Source organism: Cephus cinctus, unplaced genomic scaffold (assembly GCF_000341935.2).
Source record: "Cephus cinctus unplaced genomic scaffold, Ccin1 Ccin1_scaffold1303, whole genome shotgun sequence".
Taxonomy (NCBI): domain Eukaryota; kingdom Metazoa; phylum Arthropoda; class Insecta; order Hymenoptera; family Cephidae; genus Cephus; species Cephus cinctus.
Window position 1 is genome coordinate 75,790 of NW_014333733.1, and position 23,052 is coordinate 98,841.

The 23,052-nt window shown below is 38.8% G+C and overlaps 6 protein-coding genes and 1 long non-coding RNA gene across 25 annotated transcripts; 5 read left to right on the top strand and 2 right to left on the bottom strand.

Moving 5' to 3' along the window:
* The first annotated feature begins 77 nt into the window (after positions 1-77).
* Positions 78-2,036, top strand: LOC107272838 (fas-associated death domain protein). 4 transcript variants are annotated; one of them, XM_025090141.1, is made up of 4 exons: positions 78-510; positions 575-1,515; positions 1,587-1,717; positions 1,781-2,036. In XM_025090141.1, exons 2-4 carry the CDS (start codon positions 693-695, stop codon positions 1,910-1,912), a joined length of 1,086 nt encoding a protein of 361 aa, XP_024945909.1. In that variant the 5' UTR covers positions 78-510; positions 575-692; the 3' UTR covers positions 1,913-2,036. The 4 variants fall into 4 exon arrangements, with proteins under 4 accessions (XP_024945909.1, XP_015605872.1, XP_015605873.1 ...); XM_015750386.2 differs by having other exon boundaries at positions 81-440; XM_015750387.2 differs by having other exon boundaries at positions 100-1,026; positions 1,303-1,515.
* Positions 2,037-2,270: 234 nt separating this feature from the next.
* On the bottom strand, positions 2,271-9,769 carry LOC107272842 (eukaryotic translation initiation factor 4E-1A). Of its 2 annotated transcripts, XM_015750397.2 has the most exons (5): positions 4,676-4,824; positions 4,241-4,602; positions 3,335-3,513; positions 2,879-3,196; positions 2,271-2,798 (listed from the first exon to the last, which is right to left on the bottom strand). In XM_015750397.2, exons 2-5 carry the CDS (start codon positions 4,268-4,270, stop codon positions 2,684-2,686), a joined length of 642 nt encoding a protein of 213 aa, XP_015605883.1. In that variant the 5' UTR covers positions 4,271-4,602; positions 4,676-4,824; the 3' UTR covers positions 2,271-2,683. The 2 variants fall into 2 exon arrangements, with proteins under 2 accessions (XP_015605883.1, XP_015605882.1); XM_015750396.2 differs by lacking the exons at positions 4,241-4,602; positions 4,676-4,824 and adding an exon at positions 9,639-9,769.
* On the top strand, positions 5,054-8,392 carry LOC107272831 (APC membrane recruitment protein 1). 3 transcript variants are annotated; one of them, XM_015750371.2, is made up of 7 exons: positions 5,054-5,391; positions 5,477-5,531; positions 5,844-6,518; positions 6,585-7,087; positions 7,164-7,584; positions 7,660-7,998; positions 8,089-8,145. In XM_015750371.2, the coding sequence occupies exons 2-7, from the start codon at positions 5,520-5,522 to the stop codon at positions 8,143-8,145; spliced, it is 2,007 nt and encodes a 668-aa protein (XP_015605857.1). In that variant the 5' UTR covers positions 5,054-5,391; positions 5,477-5,519. The 3 variants fall into 3 exon arrangements, with proteins under 3 accessions (XP_015605857.1, XP_024945895.1, XP_024945896.1); XM_025090127.1 differs by having other exon boundaries at positions 5,062-5,531; positions 8,089-8,392; XM_025090128.1 differs by lacking the exons at positions 5,054-5,391; positions 5,477-5,531 and having other exon boundaries at positions 6,061-6,189; positions 6,272-6,518; positions 8,089-8,392.
* LOC107272841 (proliferating cell nuclear antigen) lies at positions 8,646-10,851 on the top strand. Of its 2 annotated transcripts, XM_015750395.2 has the most exons (5): positions 8,646-9,028; positions 9,156-9,321; positions 9,426-9,570; positions 10,064-10,350; positions 10,436-10,851. In XM_015750395.2, exons 1-4 carry the CDS (start codon positions 8,808-8,810, stop codon positions 10,315-10,317), a joined length of 786 nt encoding a protein of 261 aa, XP_015605881.1. In that variant the 5' UTR covers positions 8,646-8,807; the 3' UTR covers positions 10,318-10,350; positions 10,436-10,851. The 2 variants fall into 2 exon arrangements, with proteins under 2 accessions (XP_015605881.1, XP_015605880.1); XM_015750394.2 differs by having other exon boundaries at positions 10,064-10,851.
* On the bottom strand, positions 10,729-16,193 carry LOC107272834 (zinc finger and BTB domain-containing protein 14). Of its 3 annotated transcripts, none has more exons than XM_015750379.2 (6): positions 16,071-16,193; positions 13,537-13,778; positions 12,939-13,457; positions 12,744-12,851; positions 12,489-12,653; positions 10,729-12,414 (listed from the first exon to the last, which is right to left on the bottom strand). In XM_015750379.2, the coding sequence occupies exons 2-6, from the start codon at positions 13,771-13,773 to the stop codon at positions 12,028-12,030; spliced, it is 1,416 nt and encodes a 471-aa protein (XP_015605865.1). In that variant the 5' UTR covers positions 13,774-13,778; positions 16,071-16,193; the 3' UTR covers positions 10,729-12,027. The 3 variants fall into 3 exon arrangements, with proteins under 3 accessions (XP_015605865.1, XP_015605864.1, XP_024945907.1); XM_015750378.2 differs by lacking the exon at positions 16,071-16,193 and adding an exon at positions 14,420-14,642; XM_025090139.1 differs by lacking the exon at positions 16,071-16,193 and adding an exon at positions 13,988-14,146.
* LOC107272846 lies at positions 14,549-16,064 on the top strand. The gene is made up of 3 exons (XR_001539070.2): positions 14,549-14,655; positions 15,357-15,464; positions 15,562-16,064. It is a non-coding gene; the product is annotated as an uncharacterized LOC107272846 (long non-coding RNA).
* On the top strand, positions 16,194-23,034 carry LOC107272832 (palmitoyltransferase app). 10 transcript variants are annotated; one of them, XM_015750373.2, is made up of 11 exons: positions 16,200-16,427; positions 16,503-16,747; positions 16,894-17,250; positions 17,500-17,660; positions 18,066-18,224; positions 18,318-18,455; positions 18,533-18,687; positions 18,770-18,887; positions 18,960-19,072; positions 19,162-19,264; positions 21,494-23,034. In XM_015750373.2, the coding sequence occupies exons 3-11, from the start codon at positions 17,102-17,104 to the stop codon at positions 21,796-21,798; spliced, it is 1,401 nt and encodes a 466-aa protein (XP_015605859.1). In that variant the 5' UTR covers positions 16,200-16,427; positions 16,503-16,747; positions 16,894-17,101; the 3' UTR covers positions 21,799-23,034. The 10 variants fall into 10 exon arrangements, with proteins under 10 accessions (XP_015605858.1, XP_015605859.1, XP_015605860.1 ...); XM_015750372.2 differs by having other exon boundaries at positions 16,194-16,427; positions 18,770-19,072; XM_015750374.2 differs by having other exon boundaries at positions 16,286-16,427; positions 18,770-19,072; positions 21,498-21,655.
* The last annotated feature ends 18 nt before the right edge of the window (positions 23,035-23,052 follow it).

Below are 23,052 nucleotides of genomic sequence, written 5' to 3' on the forward strand. Positions count from 1 at the left end.
TAGTCGCTCTCCCTCTATTCGACCTGCATCAGCCTATTTCCTGCTCATGACGTAATTCCGATCACCCGCCATTACTGAAAAAACTAGACTGGACTACTTTTTGTACACAATCCAATGTTTTCCTCCTTTGATAATTCTCTGTGAAAGCGAGTAACCGTGCGAATAAAGCAATGTCTTTCTCTAGCGTTCCATTGCCTTCTTATTATTAACATTAATGAAAGATGCTAACCGAATGCCGGTAACCAAAGACAATTGAAATGAACGCATCCATGCTTCTTGGTTCGTCCAACCGCGTTGATGTTACCATGTTGCCAATATGAAAGCAAGACATCGCGAAGAGCTAAACTTTTAATGAGAGTTCCATTTATTTGTGGATGCGATTACAATATGAAAGTGTGAAAGAGTGGGCAGACTGTTAATGTTAGAAGATCATTTATGTGGTAACATGAAATAGAATTTTCTTGCCATATAAAATTTAATAAATTTAATAAACCTTCGGAAGTTGCATAGGTTATATAGTTACGCACGAGAGACCGTCTGACGTTCCATGATTCAAATTAATTTTGTATTATAGGTATACATATACAGCTAGACGTTAGAGAGTAAGGGGAAACCCAGAATAATTGAGGAAAAATAGTGAACGCAATAATTGGCGTCTGATATCGATGTACCATTACTTATTGTGAATCCGGATGATAAACATGGAGAAGTATAAGCAATTGCGCGAAAGCTTTCTGAAAATTTCAGAACTTCACATAGACAATATTACATTAAATGAATTAAAATTGAAGTACAAGTATTGTATTAACTCGAACCGTACGATGGGTTATATAAAGGATCTGGAATTTCTGATTAGAGTACTTGAAAAACGTACTATACTGCGTTATAACAATATCGAACCTCTTAAGTACATTTCAACGCAATATGTAAAAGATCCTGCTTTGGATTTGATTTTGAGCAAATATGATACTGAAATTAAGACTATGGAGTATTCACCATTTTATAAAAGTTGCAGTCAACAAAGTGGTAAGAATCTTTTGTCTAGAACACCATCTCAAAATAGTATCTCACATACGAATGCTTCTAATTATTATATGGAAAACAATGAAAATCCTGTATTAAAACCTTTATTGTCTAATCCATGTTACCACACAATGCTCATGAACGAAAATATGTCTGTCCATATCAAGTTCCAAAGAGCAATTACGCATTTAAAATCGATCAATATACTCTACTACGTTGGTTTACTGTTGATTATTATTATTATTATTATACTATTCTTTCTTGTCATTTATATTAAAGATTCATCTCCTATTCCATCTATGCAAATAACAAATTTCGACAGTGTTAGATATATGCCAAATATAACATATGTATCAGTAACAATGGTAGAATCAAGATTACCACAAAGCACAGCATTACCAACATATGACCCTGTGGAATTGCAAACACAGTATGATCCAGTTCCAATAACAGGATCTTCCTTTAATAAGAAAGAACAGATACAGAGAAAAGGTAAGCATAGACAAAAAACTTTTCTTTAAAATTAAGTATTACTAAACATTGCAATATTATTTTGTTTTCAGTATTTCTGCGTATTAGTGAAGAATTAGGTCGTTTTTGGAGAGATTTGGCAAGACATTTGAACATTAGAGAGTCTGAAATTGATGCTATAGAAAGTCAAACAAATCTAGATCTCAAAAACAAAGCTTATGAGGTAATTCTTAATAAATTGGCTAAACAAATTGTCCGCAAATTTCTAACACTGTCTCTTAAATAGGCACTAAAAATTTTCGCATCTCGAAGTGATGACGACAGTTGGAAATCTGATTTGCTCCGCGCGTTAGACAATTCAAGGCGCAAGGATATCAGAGAAATGGTGGAAAAACATTTACTGTTTCAAGACAAATAATTCTTTATTATAGTAAATATGAATAAATAGAATGTGATACATAAAATGAGCCAAACATCTATAGATGAACTGAGGTTCAGTCATCAGCCTTTTGATATAATAGACAATACAATTATTATCAGTACCGATGTTATTGCATTATGTAATCTACATTCTATATTTGAATTTACTTCGTAAGAAAAACATCTCTTGTATTATTTGATAAGATTTTATAAACTGTATTCTGTTACGGTTGAACTGCTGGAGTTATTATTTGAAGAATAATATAGTTCATAGCGGACTGCTGTATTTGCATCAGTGAAATCCACAACGTCTTTTAAAAGAGTGAAGACGAAATTGAGCAACAAATTACAGGGAATAGTTGAAAAACAAATACATTTATTTTGGAGAGCATACAACGAAAAAATACAGCAAACTGCCGGTATCACTTCCAAAATATGCTTACAAGAAATATTTTACACTATGGTAATTTTCTATATTATATTTCCTTGAATTTCCTCGTTTAATTAATAACTCATTTATTAATCATCACTCAGTCACGAATCACCAAAGAAATGTGTAATAACGACAAGACAATTTTGACAAACTTACAGTTTCATTTTGTAGCATTTCTATAATGACACTATTCTGTTGATCGATAAATTATCTCAATGATATTTGCTCAGCAATATTTTTTCTTTCATCTTGATGATCCATTGAGAATACGTTACGGCGACATGGCTGGCGGTTTCAATGATATATTAATAATTATATTTAATCTGGATCAATAGCTTAAACCGTGTAGGTGTTTTTTGTAAGACTTCCTGCCTTGACCATCGTATCTTTGTGTATTTGGTATCCTATAGTAACCTTTGATGTGATTCGCAATCGCTCTTTCAGCTTGCGTCTGTAAATAAAATTCATATGTCTCATAAAATATGATTTTGGTTTTAAGAAATCTACATCTAATGACAATGATGAACATACCCTATTTCGATAACGCTTTGCGAACGGTCGCAATCTGCAGTCCACACTCCTAATTTATCACCTTTTGGTCTCACATTTACGACAGCACCACAGACATCATCCGAATATTCATTAAATGCTTCACCAATCATGCAGAGAAGGATTTCTAACCAAAAGTGGTCTAAATCAGTAACTCTCTGCTTTTTCTCCAAATTGATTAGCCATCGCCCTCCATTCTTATTTGCGTCATCTTCCCACATGGGCCGTATGCCTTGTTTGAACATACTGTAGTCACATCCTTGTCTCAACTCTGACGCTGCCTTTATATGGTTGTATAAACTGTTGTTAAAAATCATAAAAAGTATGTCAATACAAAATAGCTACTGTAAATACTATGAAACATATATATATATATATATAATATAGAAAAATAATGATGTACATGAATATCTAATAACAAAGATATTTTTTCTATACCTCCAAAAATCTTCAGCTGTATCGAAGCTGGTAATCTCTCTCTGGTTTTGTTCCCAATTCTTGGTACGATCATTTTCATAATACCAGAGAGTCCATGTGTTTTGCAGAGGATGCTTGATTAAAAGCTCAGGTGGAAATTCCTCTAAATTGGCAATTTCTTCCTCTTTCTTCTCTATCTCCTTCAATAGATAAATAAAGTTGTACATAATTAACTAGTTAAACAGAAACTTATATATTCCTTATACCGTAATCATATTGTAATTATATTTCAGATATTTAATTAACCTTTATTGCAAAAACTTAACAATGTTAGACAAATGGTTTTCAGTTTCAGAGAATAAGTATTTGAAAGAGTTAAATTTGTCATTAAAGATACACATTTTATCAATGATATAATTAGCAGAACATATGTCCAGATGGCTAAGGCCAAGATCAATAAACCTTGAGTACTTCATGCAGAGAAAAGTTTAGAACTCTAAGTCTTAACTAATGCAAAGGAAGCGAAATACGATTCAGAAAAGAAAATGATAAACATGACTGATTTAATTTTATAATCGTTTTACGAATGATGAGTATGAGCTGTATTAGTAACAATAACTCAATTAAATCAAGATATCAAGAATATCATTGAAAATTTAGGACATAAGAAAATCAGGACTAATAGAGAAAATTCGTGAATCTTCTCGATAAACATAAGGTTATGCCCTTTTCTAGTATGACGAGTTCGGTGTCTGAGCAGACGCACGGGCGCAGAGGAAAGTTCATCAAAGCGACCATGCTGCTGCATGCTGCTACCCGAAACCACTAAAAATTTTCGCAAACTTTTGACGATAAAGCGGTTTCCCAAAATCCGTACCGATGAACAATATTACCGTTTCATCCCGGATGCGAAATTGCTGAACATACCTCAATTTCTTCAGTGTTATTCGTAGCCATGTCACAGAGGAATGAAAGTTTCTTTCAACGAACCGCTAGCAACGGCATCTACTGACAAAACTTTAGCTCAACTAGGTCTTTTTTTCTTCCCGTAAAGATATTGCGGGCGCTGCGTGCCCGTTCACTGAAGCGACGACGCAATCAACGCACGGGAGGTTTCGTCGGTGCACGCTGAGAACTTTCCAAATATTCCAAGCTTGGAGGCTTCTCGAGAGTATAGAATCTGCTCATACGCCAGGAATTGGCGCGCCTTGTCCTGCCTCCTCCCTTGATGTCGGAGACCCTGGTTATGCTATATGAAATTTTCCTTGGGGTAGGAGGTACCGTTAAAGCTGCAGTGAAGACGCGGGTGAAGAGAATTGAGAAATATTTAGGACAAGAAAACTCGAAAAAACGTTCGCTAACCAGTCAGGGTTTCAATTGAATTCTGAGTCTTCTTTTAGTACTTTATCTTTTTCAACCAAGAGAGAATTAAGGAATTGAAGTATTCTGTCAAATGCAAGAAATTTTTAAAGATACCACATTATTTTTAATGATCACGACCACTTATAATGACTTTTGTTTTTCCCTTTACAGCTTGACGTTTTTTCTTGTTTCCATTTCAATTCGCGACTGTTTTCGCAAGTGATGACTTCGACTTTCGTCTTTGTTTCTTAGGAAGGGACAATACATAGAATAGTGCGCGAACGCCTATCACTCCTACATAAGTACATATTTCATCCTACCAATATATTCGAAACTTTTACACAGAAACGATTCGCATTTCTTGTTCTTTTACTACTTAGAATTCGCTAATCAAGGATTTAAGCATAGGCGTTCATCGGGAGACCAGTTATTCCCATTCCGGACAATTTTTTCTTTTAATACATATTCATATTATCTTTTTAGAAATTCTATGGACCTTTGCAAAAGACTAGAACATTATTGCGAATTAGTAAAAAGCCTCGTGGTCCTGCAGTAAGAATCAAATAGATCTACAGACTGCTACAGACCTGACAGATATCCGGATACGAAGAACGTCCTCTTACCGACTGGTGTTTGCTTCGAAAATTTTCCCTCTCGAGAAATGCTCTGCAATTTCGTCGGTGTCCTTCGTAAAATACGAACAGGGCAGAATAGGGGTTGGTGCCCCTGTTCAGCGTGGTGGCGAGACACCCCGTTATAGTCAACATCCCCACATACCGAAATATTTGTGTTTGATTTTAGATATTCTTCTTGGAAAGTTGCCTGCGGCAACAATATTCCCAGAATGAAACGATCGGTAAGTGTATTATTTAGGTTCTCATAGCAATTTCTTATAAAATATCATAGTGAGCATAAATTTTTCAACCGCATACATTCGCTATTCTAGGTTAGTTTAAGAGTATCAATAAATTTTATATATAAAATTTATTGCAATTATTTATTAATTTATATTTATATTGAAAGTAACGTGATTGTTTAATGGTGAGTACTGTAGGTTGATGGAATACGTTCTAATCGGTTCCACTGTATTATATTTGCTCTGTGTTATACTCATATCAAAGTTCATTTACATTTCTAATGTACTTTAGTGAGGGTATTATTTTTTTAGGCGACTGAAGAAAATGGGGAGACCAAACAACCCCTGGTAAAGCAGGAGGTACTTGCTTTCACATATGACAACTCTTATGCCACTTATTCCTCATCCTCAGCATCCCCTTCAACTGCCAATCAACCGCTTCCAGGACAGCCACCACTACCTCCAATGCCACCACCTCCAGGAGCAGTTCCTCCACCACCTCATGTCTTTGGACCTGTGCATTCACAAGTGACCCCTATTCAAACCTGGGCACATGCACCTCCATGGCAATGGATGACCCCTCAAACCTCTCCTTTACCACCTCAATCTCCTCGAGATATAGCTACCAGTACCTTTCAAAGAGAGATGCCTCTCAGAGGTAATTACATCAGAAGAGACAGGTTCAACCACAATAGAAACAACGTTTACATACAGAGAAATAATTTCCATCGTAAAAACAGAAGGCACCCAAGATTTGAACAAGCACAGGGTCAATTTGACCAAGCTACATACTTTGGACCTGCAGTAGCTGGAACAATTGGCTTGGACTGGCAACGAAATAATTTTGCTACAGCCTCTACTGACGCCCTCATAAATCACATGTCTGTTGCGATGTCTAATCACCAAATACCTTCAATACCACCAGGACTAGCCCATATTGGTAGACACGGGGAAGAATTGGGTGACCAAGAGGCCAAAGTCGTTTCGGTAAGTGAGCAGCTTCATCAAAATTTTGTATTGTATTTGGAATTATTTTTGTGCATCTCTTTCTAGGAAGAAATCGTAGTCAAAAAGAATAAGCAAAGAAAACCTATGTCACAAAGCTATCCTAGCAGGCCGTGGAATCGGGAGGATGCAGAGAGAGCTTTACAGATTGAGAACGAGTACAATAAGACTGTAAAGGCTCAGAGTCTAATCATTAAATTTCCCGATCCTGATCTCAACAAGGACATTGTCAGAGAATTCCATTCTGGCATACAAAATATACATTTTCAAAGTCCAAGCGGTCCTCGGTATTGCTTTATTCAAATGGCTGAGAATGTTAATATCGACGAGGCAATAAAAGAGTTGGAAAAAATTCCTTTTGGAGTGGGCCATTTAAAGGTAGAAAGGAAATCGTTGAGGGATGAAGATAATCCGATGCCCGAAGAAATTGATCCTTATACTCTTTATATTGGAAATTTACCGGAATCCGTTAATGTCAATGAGGTGAAAAGTAAATTTCCTTCGGCAGCTAGAGTGGATGTTGGATACGCTCAAAAAATGCGAAATACACGGTAGGTTCAATTATGTAAGTGAAGTAAGATATCATTTACTAATATAGGCTAATGATCAATCTGCGTTACATTTTAGTTATGCCTTCATAAGGTATAATAGCGTCGACGAGTCTATATCCGCTTACAAACAGGCACATGACCTCATGTGGGATACGAGAAGTATTATAGTAAGATTTCGAAGACAGCGCGGAAACACTTGTCTACCTGGAGAGTCAAAGCCAAATCTAAAACGAGTTAAGGACGAGCCAGGATCTGTGGTTCACGTAAAGAAAGAGCAACAAGCCAATTGTAAAGAAGAAAATAAAACAAAACCGGCCGAAAATGTAAAGAGTCACAGTCGGTTGCAGACCGAAACTAATAATGCACAGAATAACAAAGTCTCCATTCAGATTCAGCAACAGAGTGTTTCTCTGATGCCGACTTCGCAGTCGACATCATCATTGCCAACTTCTATTGCGCCTGCAAAAACAGCGCAAGAGCAACAACAGCAACCTTGGGTACGTGCCATTCGCTAAACGATAAGAGAATTTTTAATATTTCAATAAAGTCATGAATAAATTAATTATTTGCAGACGTCTCAGCTTCCCCAAATACCTTCGGCGTCGGAGGCACCGCCGCCTCCGCATCCTGCAGAAAGAAATACGGTCGAAGAAACTATTATGCTTACGGAAATTAAAGAGGAACCCGAGGATTACGAGGAGATGGAGATGGCTGCTGATGTTCAAACGGATGAAGAGGTTGATGATGACGATGATGAGGAAGAGGAAGATGACACGGATGACGATGACGACGATGATGATAACGAAGAGGAAGATGACGATGAAGATGATGACGAAGAAATGGATGAGAATGAGACTCTTATCGATGAAAATAAACGAGACATTAGCGTCAAGGAAAATGAACCGACGGATGTGAGTACTTTTACATTCTTCCTTTGCGCTATGAATGTCCTATTTTCCACAAGAATAATATTTATTTTAATAATTGCTTAATCATTTCAGCATCTCGACCAAATGTTTAATGACTTAGAAAACATGGCTGGAGACATCGGACTGTAAAACTATCGGAAGTAATAATACCTGGATAAGAAGAATGGTTTTATCTTGATATAATTTCCATAGAATTGTAAATATTTCATCGTTTTATGTATAATGTGCATTTAAAGGTAATACTGACTATATGGCTCGTGTCCGAGTATTTTTAATAAGTAGATGTATCCTAAAGGGAATCGAATATCAATCAATCCACCATGAATTATGTAAATCATATTGAGCATTAAAATTTTAATCTTTTTTATTATCCCAATTGCGTTTTCAGTTTCGTTGACCGAATATCTGTGTCGGTCGTTACATTCCTTTCGAATTATTCAATTTATTAGAATATTATGTTACATCTCAAAAGCTGTGGTCAAATATTGTATGTAATATGACTAAATAAAAGGATATTATTTTAAGAACGTATAAGTTTTTCATAATTCCCGCTGAAGCAACTTCAAAGCGTGTCCGATGCCCTCTATTTCCTGCAACAGTATACCTATACATATTACAATATTCGAGAGCGAGTTGGAAAAGCGCGGGCAAAACAGTCCACCATTTCGTTAAATCGAAATCCGGTACTTGTTGCGTGCACGACTCGTGTTCAACGTTCCGACGCTCATTCACTCTGCACGGTTTGCAGTATTTTATCGGTTTTTAAATAGACGTAAAGAAACGAAATTACGATGTTCGAAGCACGTTTAGTTCAGAGTGTAATCCTAAAGAAGGTCTTAGAGGCAATTAAGGACCTACTAACCGAGGCTACCTTCGAATGCTCCGATTGTGGCATCCAACTACAAGCCATGGACAACGCTCACGTTTCTTTGGTTTCTCTCAATCTGAGAAGCGACGGATTCGATAAGTACAGATGTGATAGGAACCTGTCAATGGGTATGAGCGTACCTTGGTAAGCGATCCACATATCACGATACTCTAACGCGTTGCAGCTTAGAGATGTCAGTGGCAATGACACTGAACAGAGGCTGCGAATCAAGCGTTCTAATGAAACTGGGACAATTTCTTTTTCTTTGTAGCATGTCAAAGATTCTACGATGCGCCAGCTCGGAGGACACGGTGACTTTAAGAGCGTGGGACAATCCAGATACTATTGTCTTCGTATTCGAATCTCCAAATCGTGATAAGATTTCGGAATATGAGATGAAATTGATTAATTTAGATCAGGAGCATCTTGGAATTCCTGTATGTTTTTTTAATAAGTTTTTAAAAAAAAAATTTCCGCATCTGTTTTTATGTGTCAAGGATGAGGAAATGAATGAATTGTTATTTCATGAAATGTCTTTTAGGAAACTTTGTACTCTTGTGTAGTCAAAATGCCATCTCAAGAGTTTGCTAGGATATGCAGAGATCTAAGTCAATTTGGTGATGCCATGACTATAGCTTGTTCCAAAGAGGGTATTAAATTCAGTGCGGCTGGAGATTACGGAACAGGTAAAAGGAATTTTCAGTGCAAACAATACCATCTGATTTTTAAAAAAACAATTGCAAGCGGTACTCACCCCAACCAACTTGTAGAAACTGTTGTATGATCTGATGTTTAACATTGTGAAATCAAACAATCTTTGAACCACAAAAGTTCCATACAGACTAAGTGGTTTGAGTAATAATTGCCAGAAACTTCAAGTAGATCCTTTGTTTTTTTTTTTTACTTCAAATATAGATAAAAAATGTTTTGATTTCGTGACATTATTGTCATGAGAATAACTGTTTACACTTTTCAAACAATTTCCTTGGATATTGAATGTCTCAAGTAAACTAGTTATCTCATACTCATTGTTATTTCCCTCTTGTATTTGCAGAAACTATACGGAGCTTTGATTTCTCAAGTATATGAATAAAAATAATTGACCTTACTTCCAGTTGAGTTAATGGAGGTTTGGACTACATTTAACTAAATAATGATGTCTTCTTTTGATATCAACAGCAAACGTGAAGTTGGCACAAACAGCCGAGACAGAGAATCAAGAGGAAGCTGTGGTCGTTGAAATGAAGGAGCCAGTTAAATTGACATTTTCATGCCGCTACCTAAATTCTTTTGTGAAAGCGACTCCGCTTTGTGCTCAAGTCCAATTATCAATGTCAGCCGAAGTTCCATTGGTATGCGAATATCAGATTGGAGAAATTGGCCATATCAGATACTACTTGGCACCCAAGATTGACGACGAAGAAGAAAATTAATGGAGCTCCATTAATTTGGAGAATCATTCGTTTGTAAAAGACTTTTACTTTAATTATTTGATAATTACATTTTTCACGATAGTTCATGAATTTCAATGTTGTGCCTATTCTTTCAAAGTGTTGTAGTTTCTTGAAAAGTGAGCCACTCCTTTATCAGTTAATATGGACAGTATTGGCGAGAAAGAGTTCTTATCTTCAAAAATACGAAATAAGTAATTGGGATAAAAATTGAGGAGGAGGTGGCCGATTAGGTGTAGCACGAGGAGAAAAGCTCATAGAAATTACGTGTACTTTGAAGGTAATATATTATTCAAAATGTACAGTTAAAAGTTATTTGGCTCGTCACAGTGTTAGCGCAACGTAGAATTGACACTAAAGTTCGTAGAAGGGTGACACGTTCATGATTAGTAAGATAAAATGATGTTGTATCGTAAGTTTTATATCCTCCCTTGTTTTACTGTGACCGTATTTTGATAGCATCGCATTTGTAACACGTAAGAAGAATCCAATACATTTCCAAAATTTTTTGATAAATTTCGAATATATATCTTATTTTTGCATCCTAGCCTAATCGAAGTTCAAAATTTATTTTATAGACGTATCTTACCTCTTATGCCTATATGTATAAACTACTTTAATATAAAAATACATAATTAGCTTATAAACTGCGGGAATAAGAGGGCTACCATGGATGGAATAGCCTAGAAGTATACAGTTAATTCTTACTTAATTTGGATCTCAAATGATGACTAAGAGTCAAGATTTCAATAGCTGACTAAAATTAAATGAGAAACAAATTGGAGCATGTACTGTACTAAGCCTCCGGTTTATTCCTGATTTAACATTCATTGTGTACTGAATTCTTGCGCCTAAGTAAATAAGTAATTGATCGTAAACGGCAATTTAAACTAGGAAATATTTTACACGCAAGTACACCTGCGAAGACCTCTAAAGATTATTAAGTCATTCATTGTTCTTCATGCATACTCGAGTTACTTTTCTATAACTTGAAGTTTAAATGGATTTTTTAAATCTTTTTTGGAATAGTATAGTACGATTCGAAAAACAACTCGATGTAGCAACGAAATCAAATTCTTTGGCAATATTACTCAGCCTCTTTGGTTTTCAAAAACCCTGGTATTGCTTCTTCGTTGTCAACAGAAAAATATGAAGCGTATCAATCGATTTACTGAATCTTGAAATCACCTGAAGAATTTCACTTTCCGTTTTTCGCAAATTATAGAGGAAGCGTTCACATGTGTTTGGTTTACTAAAAAAAAAAATGTCGATGTCACCCGAAACTAATTTGTGAACCTAGAATATTTTCCCGTGATCGATAGCAGCATCCACGCGGCGACAGGTACTGAGCGATCAAAGAAATAATTATTCAAGAGTTTGTCGACATAGCAATACTTTGTATTTTTCTTATCAAAGCGCACACTCATACGAAAGCCGATCCGTACTGTCCTTTTTTCTCTTTTTTTAAATTTTTATCATCAAAAATGAATTTTCAGCACGACCGTCATTTCAGACTCTCTAGCTTCCTACGATACTCTTGTACGAATAAAAAAGATAACGTTAGGTGAGAATGGTCGTCGCTGTGTGTGATCACTGTCTTAAGATTGAGCTCAAGTTTTCATACCGGAAAGGATAAAAGATAAAAGATTCTAGGAAACGTTAGAGAGACGTTAAATACATAAGAGGCTCTTTTTAAGCATTCTTGTTGCCGTTGCTTCCGTAGAGGCTGGGATGTACGAATTTGTCGTGGAGGGTTCGCAAATGCCTCAACAGATTGCTTTTTACGTTAAAGCCTTTTTTACAATAGGAACATAAGAAGGGCTTCTCGCCCGTGTGTGTCCTCTGATGTATTACCATGGACGCGTGACTCGGGAATACTTTTTGGCAGATGTTGCAGAGTTTCTGGTGGCTGTGAACTCTTTTCGGCTTCGGAGGTGCCGAATTGTTCATTAGAGCCAATTGCTCTTCCGTGTGCTCCGTCTGAATGTGCCGCACCCATTCTTGAGGCGTTGGATACATATTACCGCATAGGTCACATTTTAATGGTGGGAAATCTTTACTGTCGTCATCAACGTCGCCCTAGAAATAAAAGAGCAATAATTCAAGATCGTCTGGCAAGTTCTTAGTGGCGTGAACGTAAAGTAGATCCATACCTTCCGTTTTCTTCGACGATTTTCTGTCATGTCTGCATGTGTGAATTCTATATGTCGAACCCAATCCGATGGCCGATTGAACGTTTGACTGCACATGTCGCATGTCAACGGTGTATATTCCTCTTCCTCCATGTCTCCATCCTCGTCGGCGCTGTGCACTATTTCCTGAAAATAAGAAAAAAAAATTAGTTGCAAAATGCCTGAAAAAAATAACCTCACAATCAGTTTACAGTTCTAATTTGAATTTGAACATACTGGTTTGATGTCGATCTCATGATCAATCGTTAGGGATTCCGATGGGTCGATTGTTTCCTCCCAATCGATCGGCTCGTCCTTCACCAGGAGTTCCAGATTAAGCTCCGTCTATTGAGACATAATCGTTTAAATGAACAATCGTTCTTGAAAGTGGCCTTTCAAGTAATTTGCTAAGTAGACAGGAAAGGATTTTACATTTTCTCCACCTTCGCTTCTGGATTTCGTCGATTCTACGTCGCTGCTCACGCTTTTTCTTTTCCTTCCGCTACCCTCCAGGTTCTCCTTGTTTTTGTTCTCTTCGTTATTCTTATTTTCCTCGAGAACCTTCTTGCCCTCTGCTTCCTTGACCTTCTCCTCGGCTTTCTCAATGCTTTTTCGCTCGGCGCCTCTTTGTCCCTGCGAGGTATTCTGAGTTGTTGGGGGTTGCTGCACAGTTTCTGCAACTTTCTCCGGGGTTGGCTGAACAAGTTTGATCTTTTGCATTTGTCCAGGTAGTACAGGCTGTTCCTTCTTGTCTCGTTCGACCTTTTGATTGTTCGACTGGATATTTTCCTTCTTGCTGCCGCTATTGGATCTCCAGAGTCCACGGACTCTGAGAATGTCGCCTGCTTTTAGTACTCCCTCAAGTTGATCATTGGTGACAGTGGCTTCTCCACTGTACATATACTGGATTAAAATTTTAAGGGTGCGGTATCCAATTTCAGTTGGTAGAACCTGCAGAGAATTTTCCCCCAGCGTTTACTTATTGTTAGAAGGACGACTTATCTTGGAGCAAAATCGCTACGATACTTACCACGATTATTGGAGCATTGGTATTAGCTCCAAAATGACAGGTTTGAAAGATGTGACTGAGGTACGAAGAACAGGCAGCGAGGACGAACCTGTGAGCAGCTACATGACGTCCACAAGAAGTCGCAAGAAGGACGTCGGCGAATGATTCTGAATGAAGTAGAGTGGCGACAGAGCTGTGGAGATGAGCTCCATAACTGTGCCACTTGAGTTGGTAGTTTTCGGAAGCAGCGATAGCCATTTTCTCTGTGACGAAAAGACAGTTTCAGCATGTCATATAAAAATACTTAGTCGCAGGCAAAAATATTCAGGGAACATTTCTTGTTTGTCTCATTAAAGCTATTAATGGTTGAGATGGAGATGCTTCTAATTGCGAGGACGTATCACTACACCTATGCGAGCACAACACGTATTGCACAAATCATTCTATCATCGTCGTGCACTGGTCAACCCACTGTCAGGAAGGAAAGAGCCCCGACGAAACGTTTTTCACGGTCACACGCTGCACGGAAAAAGACGAGGCCGAGAACACTCGCATTCAATCAGACGAACAGACAGCACATAACGCTAGCAGCGTTTATTTATTAATTCGATTTGAGATGGAAGCTAGGAAGAGCAAAGACTCACGGATTGCGCCCGAAAGAATTAGGCGTCGATGACACGACGTCGTTGCGGGTACGAAAGGTTCGACTCGACGGACTCGACTGACTAGGTAGAAAATAAGAGGGTGCTCTATAGGGATGCGAGGGTAGGTAGGCAGCAAAGTTCGGCTCGATGGGCTCGGCAGACACCTGGCTAGTTCTAGGGGTAGGATTGTCTCAGGTACGGGATCTCCACGACGGTTACGCTCACGTTAAAGGATCGGAGTCCTTACTGCGAATTATTACCTGAGGACATCGGTTGGTGGCTGAGGGTGTAATCGTAACACAAGGCTTCGCAATGTTTCCCGGGTTTCTCAGGCTTTTTCACGCTTTCCACGCGTCGGTGTTTTGAAAGGCGCTTCGCGAACGGGGCACGGGGCAGATATGAGCATCGAACCGCCGCGTAGGGGCCTAAAAATCGATATTTCGGTCTTTGCTCCATCCTCTGCGGTGTGGCCGTGCGGCCGTGTTCGTTCGGCTAGGTAGGGTGCCCCCTGTTCATCATCGATTTTCCCGGCTACCAATCGCACGCATCCATTTATCGCATCGATCGCCCGAGCTGATTTCAGCGTTTGCGTCCGTCCGTCCATCCGCCTGCTCTCTCATTCTCCCTCACTCTCTCTTACTCTCATTTGCTCTCGCTCAACGATTCACTCTCCCGCCCCGCTCCGTTCCCAACTCGACTCTCTTTCTTCACCCGCCGGCTCACATCCCCTTCACCCTCTGCCCCTCCCTAGCAAGTCGTCAACCATGACGCTCTTCTAGCCCAGCGATCCTCGCAAACCTCCAACACCCTGCAACCTTCCCAACTTCCCCGCTACTCATTCTCAGCTTCACTCCTCTCCGCGCATCCCTCCGTCTCTCTCTCTCTCTCTCTCTCCTTGGTATTCACTCTCACCCTACCGTAGTAGCTTCTTCGATATCCATATCCAGCGAAACGAAGCCACCCTATTACAGCCTCCGTACTCCTTCCATTTATTTAATTCTCACCCTCATCTCCCGTCCCTTACACCTCTTGGATTATGCTTCTGTCCTTATTCGTTTCTGACCGTTTCCTCTATCGTCTATTGTCGCTATAAATCCACTAGTAACCACTGATCGATACGCCTTACTGTTTTATCTAATCCATAAACATGGCTTTGCATTTTCTTCCATCATATTTAACGAGGTTCTTTATGTGCAGGTTTTTCCTAGAATACCATCTATTAGTGGTCTGTTTTTTTTGAGGATTTTAAATACACAGAGCAAAGCTCGTGGCATCTTTCTGGGGGATCTAACGAAGGCTCAACAGGTACGAGAAATGTAACTTCAGGTTCTTAGCGAAAGATAATACAAAATAGTTCCTGGCTGCACTTTCTGTCAATAATTTGAATAACATTATTTCGCAGCTTGCCAGGGTGCCGTTCGAAGCGTAGCTCTTCGATTTTTAAGATTCGCAACTGCACTACTGCATTGCGTCGACGACCTATTTTACAACGGGGACGATAAGTCGCACGCCCTCCTGCCATTAAATAATCAATTTCTCTGTCCGTTACGTTAGGAATCTCTGTTCACTCTCGCTATCTGTCATTCCATACAATATACATGCCAAAAGTACAAAGGAAAAAATTCAGGAGAAAAGTCTAAAATCGTTTTCTCTGCGTAATTAGATTAAAATTAAAATTTACCCAAATAATTTGTATGTGCAAAAATAATTTTTGACAAAAAGATTTGTAAACCATTTCAACTTCATTAGTCTACCGTTACGAATCCATGGGCGTATAAATGACTCTAATATGTATATAGGCATGAAGGCTGAGAAATAAAAAGTTCCGAAAGTGACGATGCAGATTCCATTAATATTTGGGAAAGTGAAGGAAACTAAGATTAAGCCTAATGGTTCTACGATGAAGGGTACCTTGTAAATGATCATCCGAATAAGTTCGGTGTGCTGCGGTGGTCACGTGGAGCTCTGGATCACGTGGCAAGTGGTGGCAACTAGAGACTTCTAGTGCGAGGTCGCCACCGCCTCCTAGTGGCGATCAGCAAGCAGGGTTCGGTTCCCCATAAATACGCGATATTGTTGTCATTGCGGGACGGATAATGCGTGGAGAGCAGTGGAGGACGTCGGTACTTTTGAGGATGTATCTAGACTGATGTGCGTTCCGATAGTATGTCGAAGTCGCGCAAACACGAACGGTGCTGGACAACGTCCCTGAAACTGACCTAGATGCCAATGGATTTTCGTTTGTGTCTCTTTAATTATGATTCTGAAGTGAGTGCACTTGGAGTCGGTGACGGCTAAAAAGGTGACGATGGTATACGGAAATGAGTTCACGGCTTTTTATAGAATACACCCATCGGCGGGCCAGTGATGTCCGTATTGCATCCGGAGATGTCACGGCTCACCACGAGATCTCGTTCCGTTTGCGCGCAGTTGGCCGGAATTAGGTTAAGTTGACCTGGGGCCAGTCTTCTTATCATAGTGCAATTAAGTGCCGCCCGAATTATCAACGATCTCGTATATCCAACGACTAAACATAAGTTGCCACATAATTCCTGTTTCCGTTCGCTGTGCACCTCTGCCTTCTTCAGGTGGATAATTTTGTAATTTTGTTTACAATGTGATTATAGCGATTATCCCCTTCAAAACGATTCCTGAGTCAAGTAGCCAGAATTCGTATTTGTTGGACACTCTGTATACCACCAAATCCACAGATCCGAATTTCTGTTACTTACAGTTGCACTGGGAAACTAGGATGGACCAGGGATGACTTCATGTATAATCACCCTATGATATCCAAAGACTATTGGCCTCTTCGATCGGAATTGACAACTGGACTACCATTATTATTTCATTCTTTAGATCTCGACTTCATAGAGTCTTGATCTGGTGAGAGCTTTCATTCTGATGGTAGTTCTATTAGTTTAGCAGCATCACCAATCAACATGCCACACGTCACTAGGAAGTGGGAACTGTTTCCTGGAAGAAATAGATTCTGCTGTGATGGCAGAGTTATGATGGCACCTCAAACTGGTGTTTTCTATGTCACAGTTTGCTTGATTGCAGGGACAAGTGGATTATTTTTTGCATTCGAGTAAGCTACCATCATTATTAAAATATAACTACTGCTTAATGCTCATTCTGTATTATCGAGACATTTGTATTTGCACTGAATTTCATTCAGCTGAGTTTCCTCAGACAAATTATTGAGCTTACCTGCAATAAGTATACTAATTTAGATACCGTAGACTCTTCAGTTTTGGCATATGATCCATTTCTCTATATGATATTGACTTAAGATGCAAGTCTATAATCTAATTAGAAGATGTGAAATTGTTTTCAGCTGTCCATTTTTAGCAGTGCACATAACACCTGCAATACCAGTGATAGGTGGTTTGCTTTTCATATTTGTGATGGCTGCTCTATTTCGGACCAGCTTTAGTGATCCTGGAGTTATTCCTAGAGCAACCCCTGATGAAGCTGCCTACATCGAAAAGCAAATTGGTGAGTATTTGTTCTCACAGAATTATGTACAATCCCCTACTTGTCCTTGAATAGAGAAAATGCTTCAAATGTTCAATGTGGTTTTTCAAAAGAGATATTACAAAGAGTATATCGCAGCGCTATGATCTACAATCGTGCAGATAGCCCTTTTTTCTTCTTGGTAGGTGTGCACCCGATTACGTTATCACATCAGTATCATTTTAATGGTATTCGATCATTCGATGCCAGTGACGTGAATTTGTTAATAAGTAAAACGTTATCACCATTTTATCAAGAACGAGTATCTCTGATTAGAGATATTTGACTGAGTTAGCAAGCATTTTTTATGTCGTTTAATTGCGAAGAATTCAACTATTCCACGTAGGTGTCTCTTCTTACCAAGGCATGTATAATGTTCTGTTGCAGAAGTGCCAAATAATGGCAACTCGCCCACGTACAGACCTCCCCCTCGTACCAAAGAGGTCTTGGTCAGAGGTCAACCAGTCAAATTGAAGTACTGCTTCACATGTAAAATTTTTAGGCCCCCTCGAGCTTCTCACTGTAGTCTATGTGATAATTGTGTCGGTACGTAGTTATTGGAACGTGGAGAGACGTCACATGTGATGGACATATTCACCATAATCGTCTAACGGATGAATAATCTGGATAAAATTTCAGAGCGATTTGACCACCATTGCCCTTGGGTCGGTAATTGCGTGGGACGAAGAAATTACAGATACTTTTATGCATTTATCGTCTCTTTAGCATTTCTGTGCGTGTTTATATTTGCCTGCGCCATCACACACCTCATAATGCGTAAGTAGTGTCAGCACTCTGAAAAATTGAAGACTTCTGCCTTCTTTTATTCTCTTTTACCCTAGTCTTGTTTTCAGTTACGAGAGATGACAGACCGTTCCTAGAAGCCGTCAGATTATCCCCCGGTAGCGTAGTCGTCGGGATTGTATGCTTCTTTTCTGTTTGGAGCATTTTGGGTCTTGCGGGTTTTCATACATATCTCACGACGAGCAATCAAACTACAAACGAAGACGTAAGCTCAGATATCCCTGTCACATAATTTTTTTGTCTTTTTTCGAATATTGCTTCTATTGAATTTAACTTCACCTTCCTAGATAAAAGGTTCATTTACAAGCAAACGAGGCCAGGAGAGCTTTAATCCATACAGTCATGGAAACGTTTGCGGAAACTGCTTTTATGTATTGTGTGGTCCTGCACCGCCGAGCCTTATTGGTAATCATCCATTAACCGTTCTAGCATTTATACCGTCTACGCTGAATCTTCATTTTGATTTGTCTCTCACAGATCGAAGAGGCATAGTGACGCCTGAATACAGAGCAGAGCAGGAAAGAATTGGCGACGATAATGTCATCGCAAACAACAAAACATACGGCACTGTTAAGATTGTGCAGCCACAGGTAAAATTTACCACCACGCTTTGAATGACTTCGAAATACGCCACTGGTAGTTTTTGATGATCGATCATTCGTTTAATATTTCATTTCAGTCTAACGGTATGGGGATTCCAACGAATCCAGGTGGCGACATAACGGGGTCAATGAATAACCTCGTGCCAGGTCAACACTCTCCGCGATTGGAATCGATGAACGGTGAGTTGACGCTTTTACGACATCCCTCGCGTTGCCCAGAGGATCTACCAAAATATCCGCGACAGTACATTAACGATACTTATGTACCTAAGTATCCCGCGAGACGATGCTCTCAAGAGAGCGTTAAGCACATTAAGTATGAGACGGGTCGTTTCAATCCGGATGTTCATAAGTATCCATATATGTGTGAGGAGTCCTTGCACAAGTATCCACAGAGGTGCAGAGAAGAATATCATAGGTGCTCCGACAACAACCTGATATACGATCAATACGTCGAAGACCAAAAGTATGCTATAGATCTTCAGAAGTATCCTCAGAGATATTCCGAAGATCCACTCAGGTACAAGAGTGACGATCCGAAAGTCTATACGGATCTTCAGAAATTTCCACAACGCTATTCCGAGGATCCATTGCGAATTTCTCACTCTCCACATACTCTCAAGTACAATAATTTGCGGTGCACCGATCATGGTTTCAAATATCCCATAACTAAGAGCATTTTGCCGGGAAAAATTTTGGGTGCTGGCGGTATTCCCATTATTGGGCATACCGCCATAGGTCTTGTGGTAAATAGGTTTGGATCTGAACCACTGGCCAATGATCTTTCCTACGCTGAGAATTCTTTCTGTTCAAATGAGAGTGCGGAGGAGGATCTTCTGAACAGGCGCTTTATTATGAGTTCGATGAGCGACAATGACGACATTTAGCGTTCGATGTAAGTTCTGCCTAGTCGCGTTTACATTGAAATTTCAAATTTTTTTAAGGGACGATGGAAGAACCAAAATCGGATAATCGATAGACGTCTCCGACGACTTATACTTCTTTGACTTTCTCATTTCCAGCACATGGCATTTCATTTATACACTCAGACCTTGGTTAACGTTACGTCGTTCAATGCTGTTCCGTTATAGTTAATATATGCTTTTGCAAATGCTCGGTGAAACAGTAATTTCCCAATTGCCCAAACCCCCTGCCGGACCGTACCACATGTACCTCAGCTTTAAATTAAGGACGCACCCTGAACGTTAATCAAGGTCTTACCGTAGTTTCCTCCACAGATTGTAATCCTATTACTGGAATTGTATTTTTATGATACTTCGTCTTATCTTATCAGTCTAGTAAAATGAATAATTCGACCGGTCGTATGTACAAACAAGATAGCTAGATTAGATTTTTTCCAAGTTTGGACTCGGTCTAAGATTGTACGGAACTTTTAGACTGTAGATCATAGTTTATAAATTGATAATTTTAGGAAACGAATCATTTGATTTCTTTGTCGTTGACTTGGAAATGAACGATGAAACTATTTATTTTGTGAAATTGAAAAAATAAGATATTCTTATTGAATCGAATCGAAGTATAGAATAATATGGTAATCGTAGAACTGAATCAAGGATCAGATTAAAAATATTCTTGTGCATAGCGTCAGAAATGTAAAACGTAAAACATTTTTCAAGATATGACAAGAGTAACGAAGTTAGTGCTTTCCTTATGGGTTCAATAATTTTTTTTAAAGATTTTCATATTTTTTCTATACTGCTCGTGGATTTAAAGGACGTTTTTAATTTATATAGAGTAAATATAAGTTGTTTAGCATTTAAAAGATTATTTACATGATGTCTCAATAAATCATGTTTCTTTGTTCTTTCTAATTACGTCCAATAATCGAGGGCTCAGTGCATACCGTTCGGTAAGTTTATCTTTTTACACTTGAAGCATCCGAAACTCTTTATGTTCCTAATACGTGGATCAGTTTTGTTTTGAGCATTAACCATTGGATACCCATGTACAATTCTCGATATTGCCTTTAAAACACAATTAATGTCTTCACGGTATCCGATTTCGAAAGCACTGAAAAACATTGAAGGCTTTTGGTTTTGTGACTAATTCATTGAGTTTTTGGTTTTAAGTGTGAATTTCGTAGTTGGCGGTTGTTAATGCAACCTGTACATATATGTATAGCATCAGCCAAACCCATATCAGGCATCGATTCTAGTCGGTTACGTGTGAATAATGCTGAAAGATTGGCTAGAAGAGCCATTATAATAAGACGAGTCCATTTCAATTAAAAGGTCTCTCGAATAGAAACCTGACGATGGGCATTTCCTCATGAAATAATTATTTTCGTGATTTTTCGAATCGTTTGTCTGATATAGGAAATTTATAGAATCGTCTTCCTCCCAAAGACGTGGAATCTCGCACCTCTTCTAATTGATAATTTCTTTCTAGGTAGCACTACAAATAGCGTGAGTCAGCTGGTGGCCAATGAGGTACCTTTGGCCTCTCTTAATATAACGCCGATAGATATCGATGAAATCGCGCCGCTGCCACCACGGCAAACCGTTGGCGCCTCTTCAGGATTGGATACGACTTCCATACCGCCAGTCATAGTCACGACTCCGCTCTCAGCATCGAGGCTCAGGTTGCTTCAGGACACGACGATGATAGAGTCCGCCCTGGACTTGGATTCGCTGGAGGATGCAAGTGTAGGTCGAGGAAGTCAAGCGGGTTTGATAAAGATGGCCGCAGTTTGAGTCTCTCTAAATTTGAATATTAGCACAATTTAAAGCTTAAAGTCGATTTTAATTTCCCCGTTTTTCGTGCATCCGATGCTGCGGCCATCGTTTTATGCGCCGTCATTTAATTATAGTTAATTTAGTGTGGTAATTTGATTTGAAGAGTAGCCAGACGTTTACCTTACATCACGAACATAATTTTCACGTCACCGTAATATCATAGTCAAAATAGACTGAAGAGAAGAACTAGAGAACGACTGTCGACCGATCGGGATTCTCTCCGCTGATCGGAGAATCTGTAAGACCGTACAAATGAATATCCGTCCTATCGATGGCCTATTGCGGGAAAAGGGCTCATCTACGCACGGACGTACAATCCATTCGACGCCATATAACTTCAGTGTAATCTCTTGATTTTTCCTTACGCTTACTTTACAAAGGATTAGTCTTCTTGGCCATTCGCCTTTACTACAGTTGTTACTTATTGTTATCTTATCGAAGTTGGGAAATCCAACATATATCTATATGTATAGCACAGCTGGAAAACGTTCCCTTGAAAACGCGTCTGGCGTTTAGGATGCAACTTCACATGCACTTAAGCTGTGACAATTGTGTAGCATTCCACTTGAGGTGAGCGCAAAGGCCGACCATCGACCGAACGGATATCAGCCGAAGGCGTAGTAAATGAATAGGATGCTGGAAGAAAAGACACTGGTTACTTTCTGGAATAATCTGTGTGCTCAGTAATGAGGAGAAATGCTTCCTCTCTATAGCCGAGTATTGCCTTTCTTTGCCTCAAGTCGTTGTGTACAGTGTAAAAGAATATTGTAAATAGAATTATACAATTTACGTAAAACTGCTGAATCATTTCGCGAACATCCAGAAATAGAACGTGTGATGACACAATGTCAATGAATTATGTACAGAACATTTTAAAGATACAATTACCACTGCCTATTCTATGAATAATTTTTGTATCGAGTTTGCATGTTGCTTGTTAATTCGGCGTAACGCTCGCGTAGATATTATTTGTACGTTTAAATATTGAGTAATGGAGAGTATATTATATTGATATAATTATTAATTATTGCAGTAGGATTATCATTATTTTTATTACAGGGGTGATGTGCGAGTTTTTCTGTATATAAAATTGTGTATATGACTATATGTATATATCGTATATATTATATATTATGTAAGATAGTCATAATATAATGGAAGTTAAAAGAAAAAAATTATGCTTACCATTATATTGGAATTTGAGTTTTTATC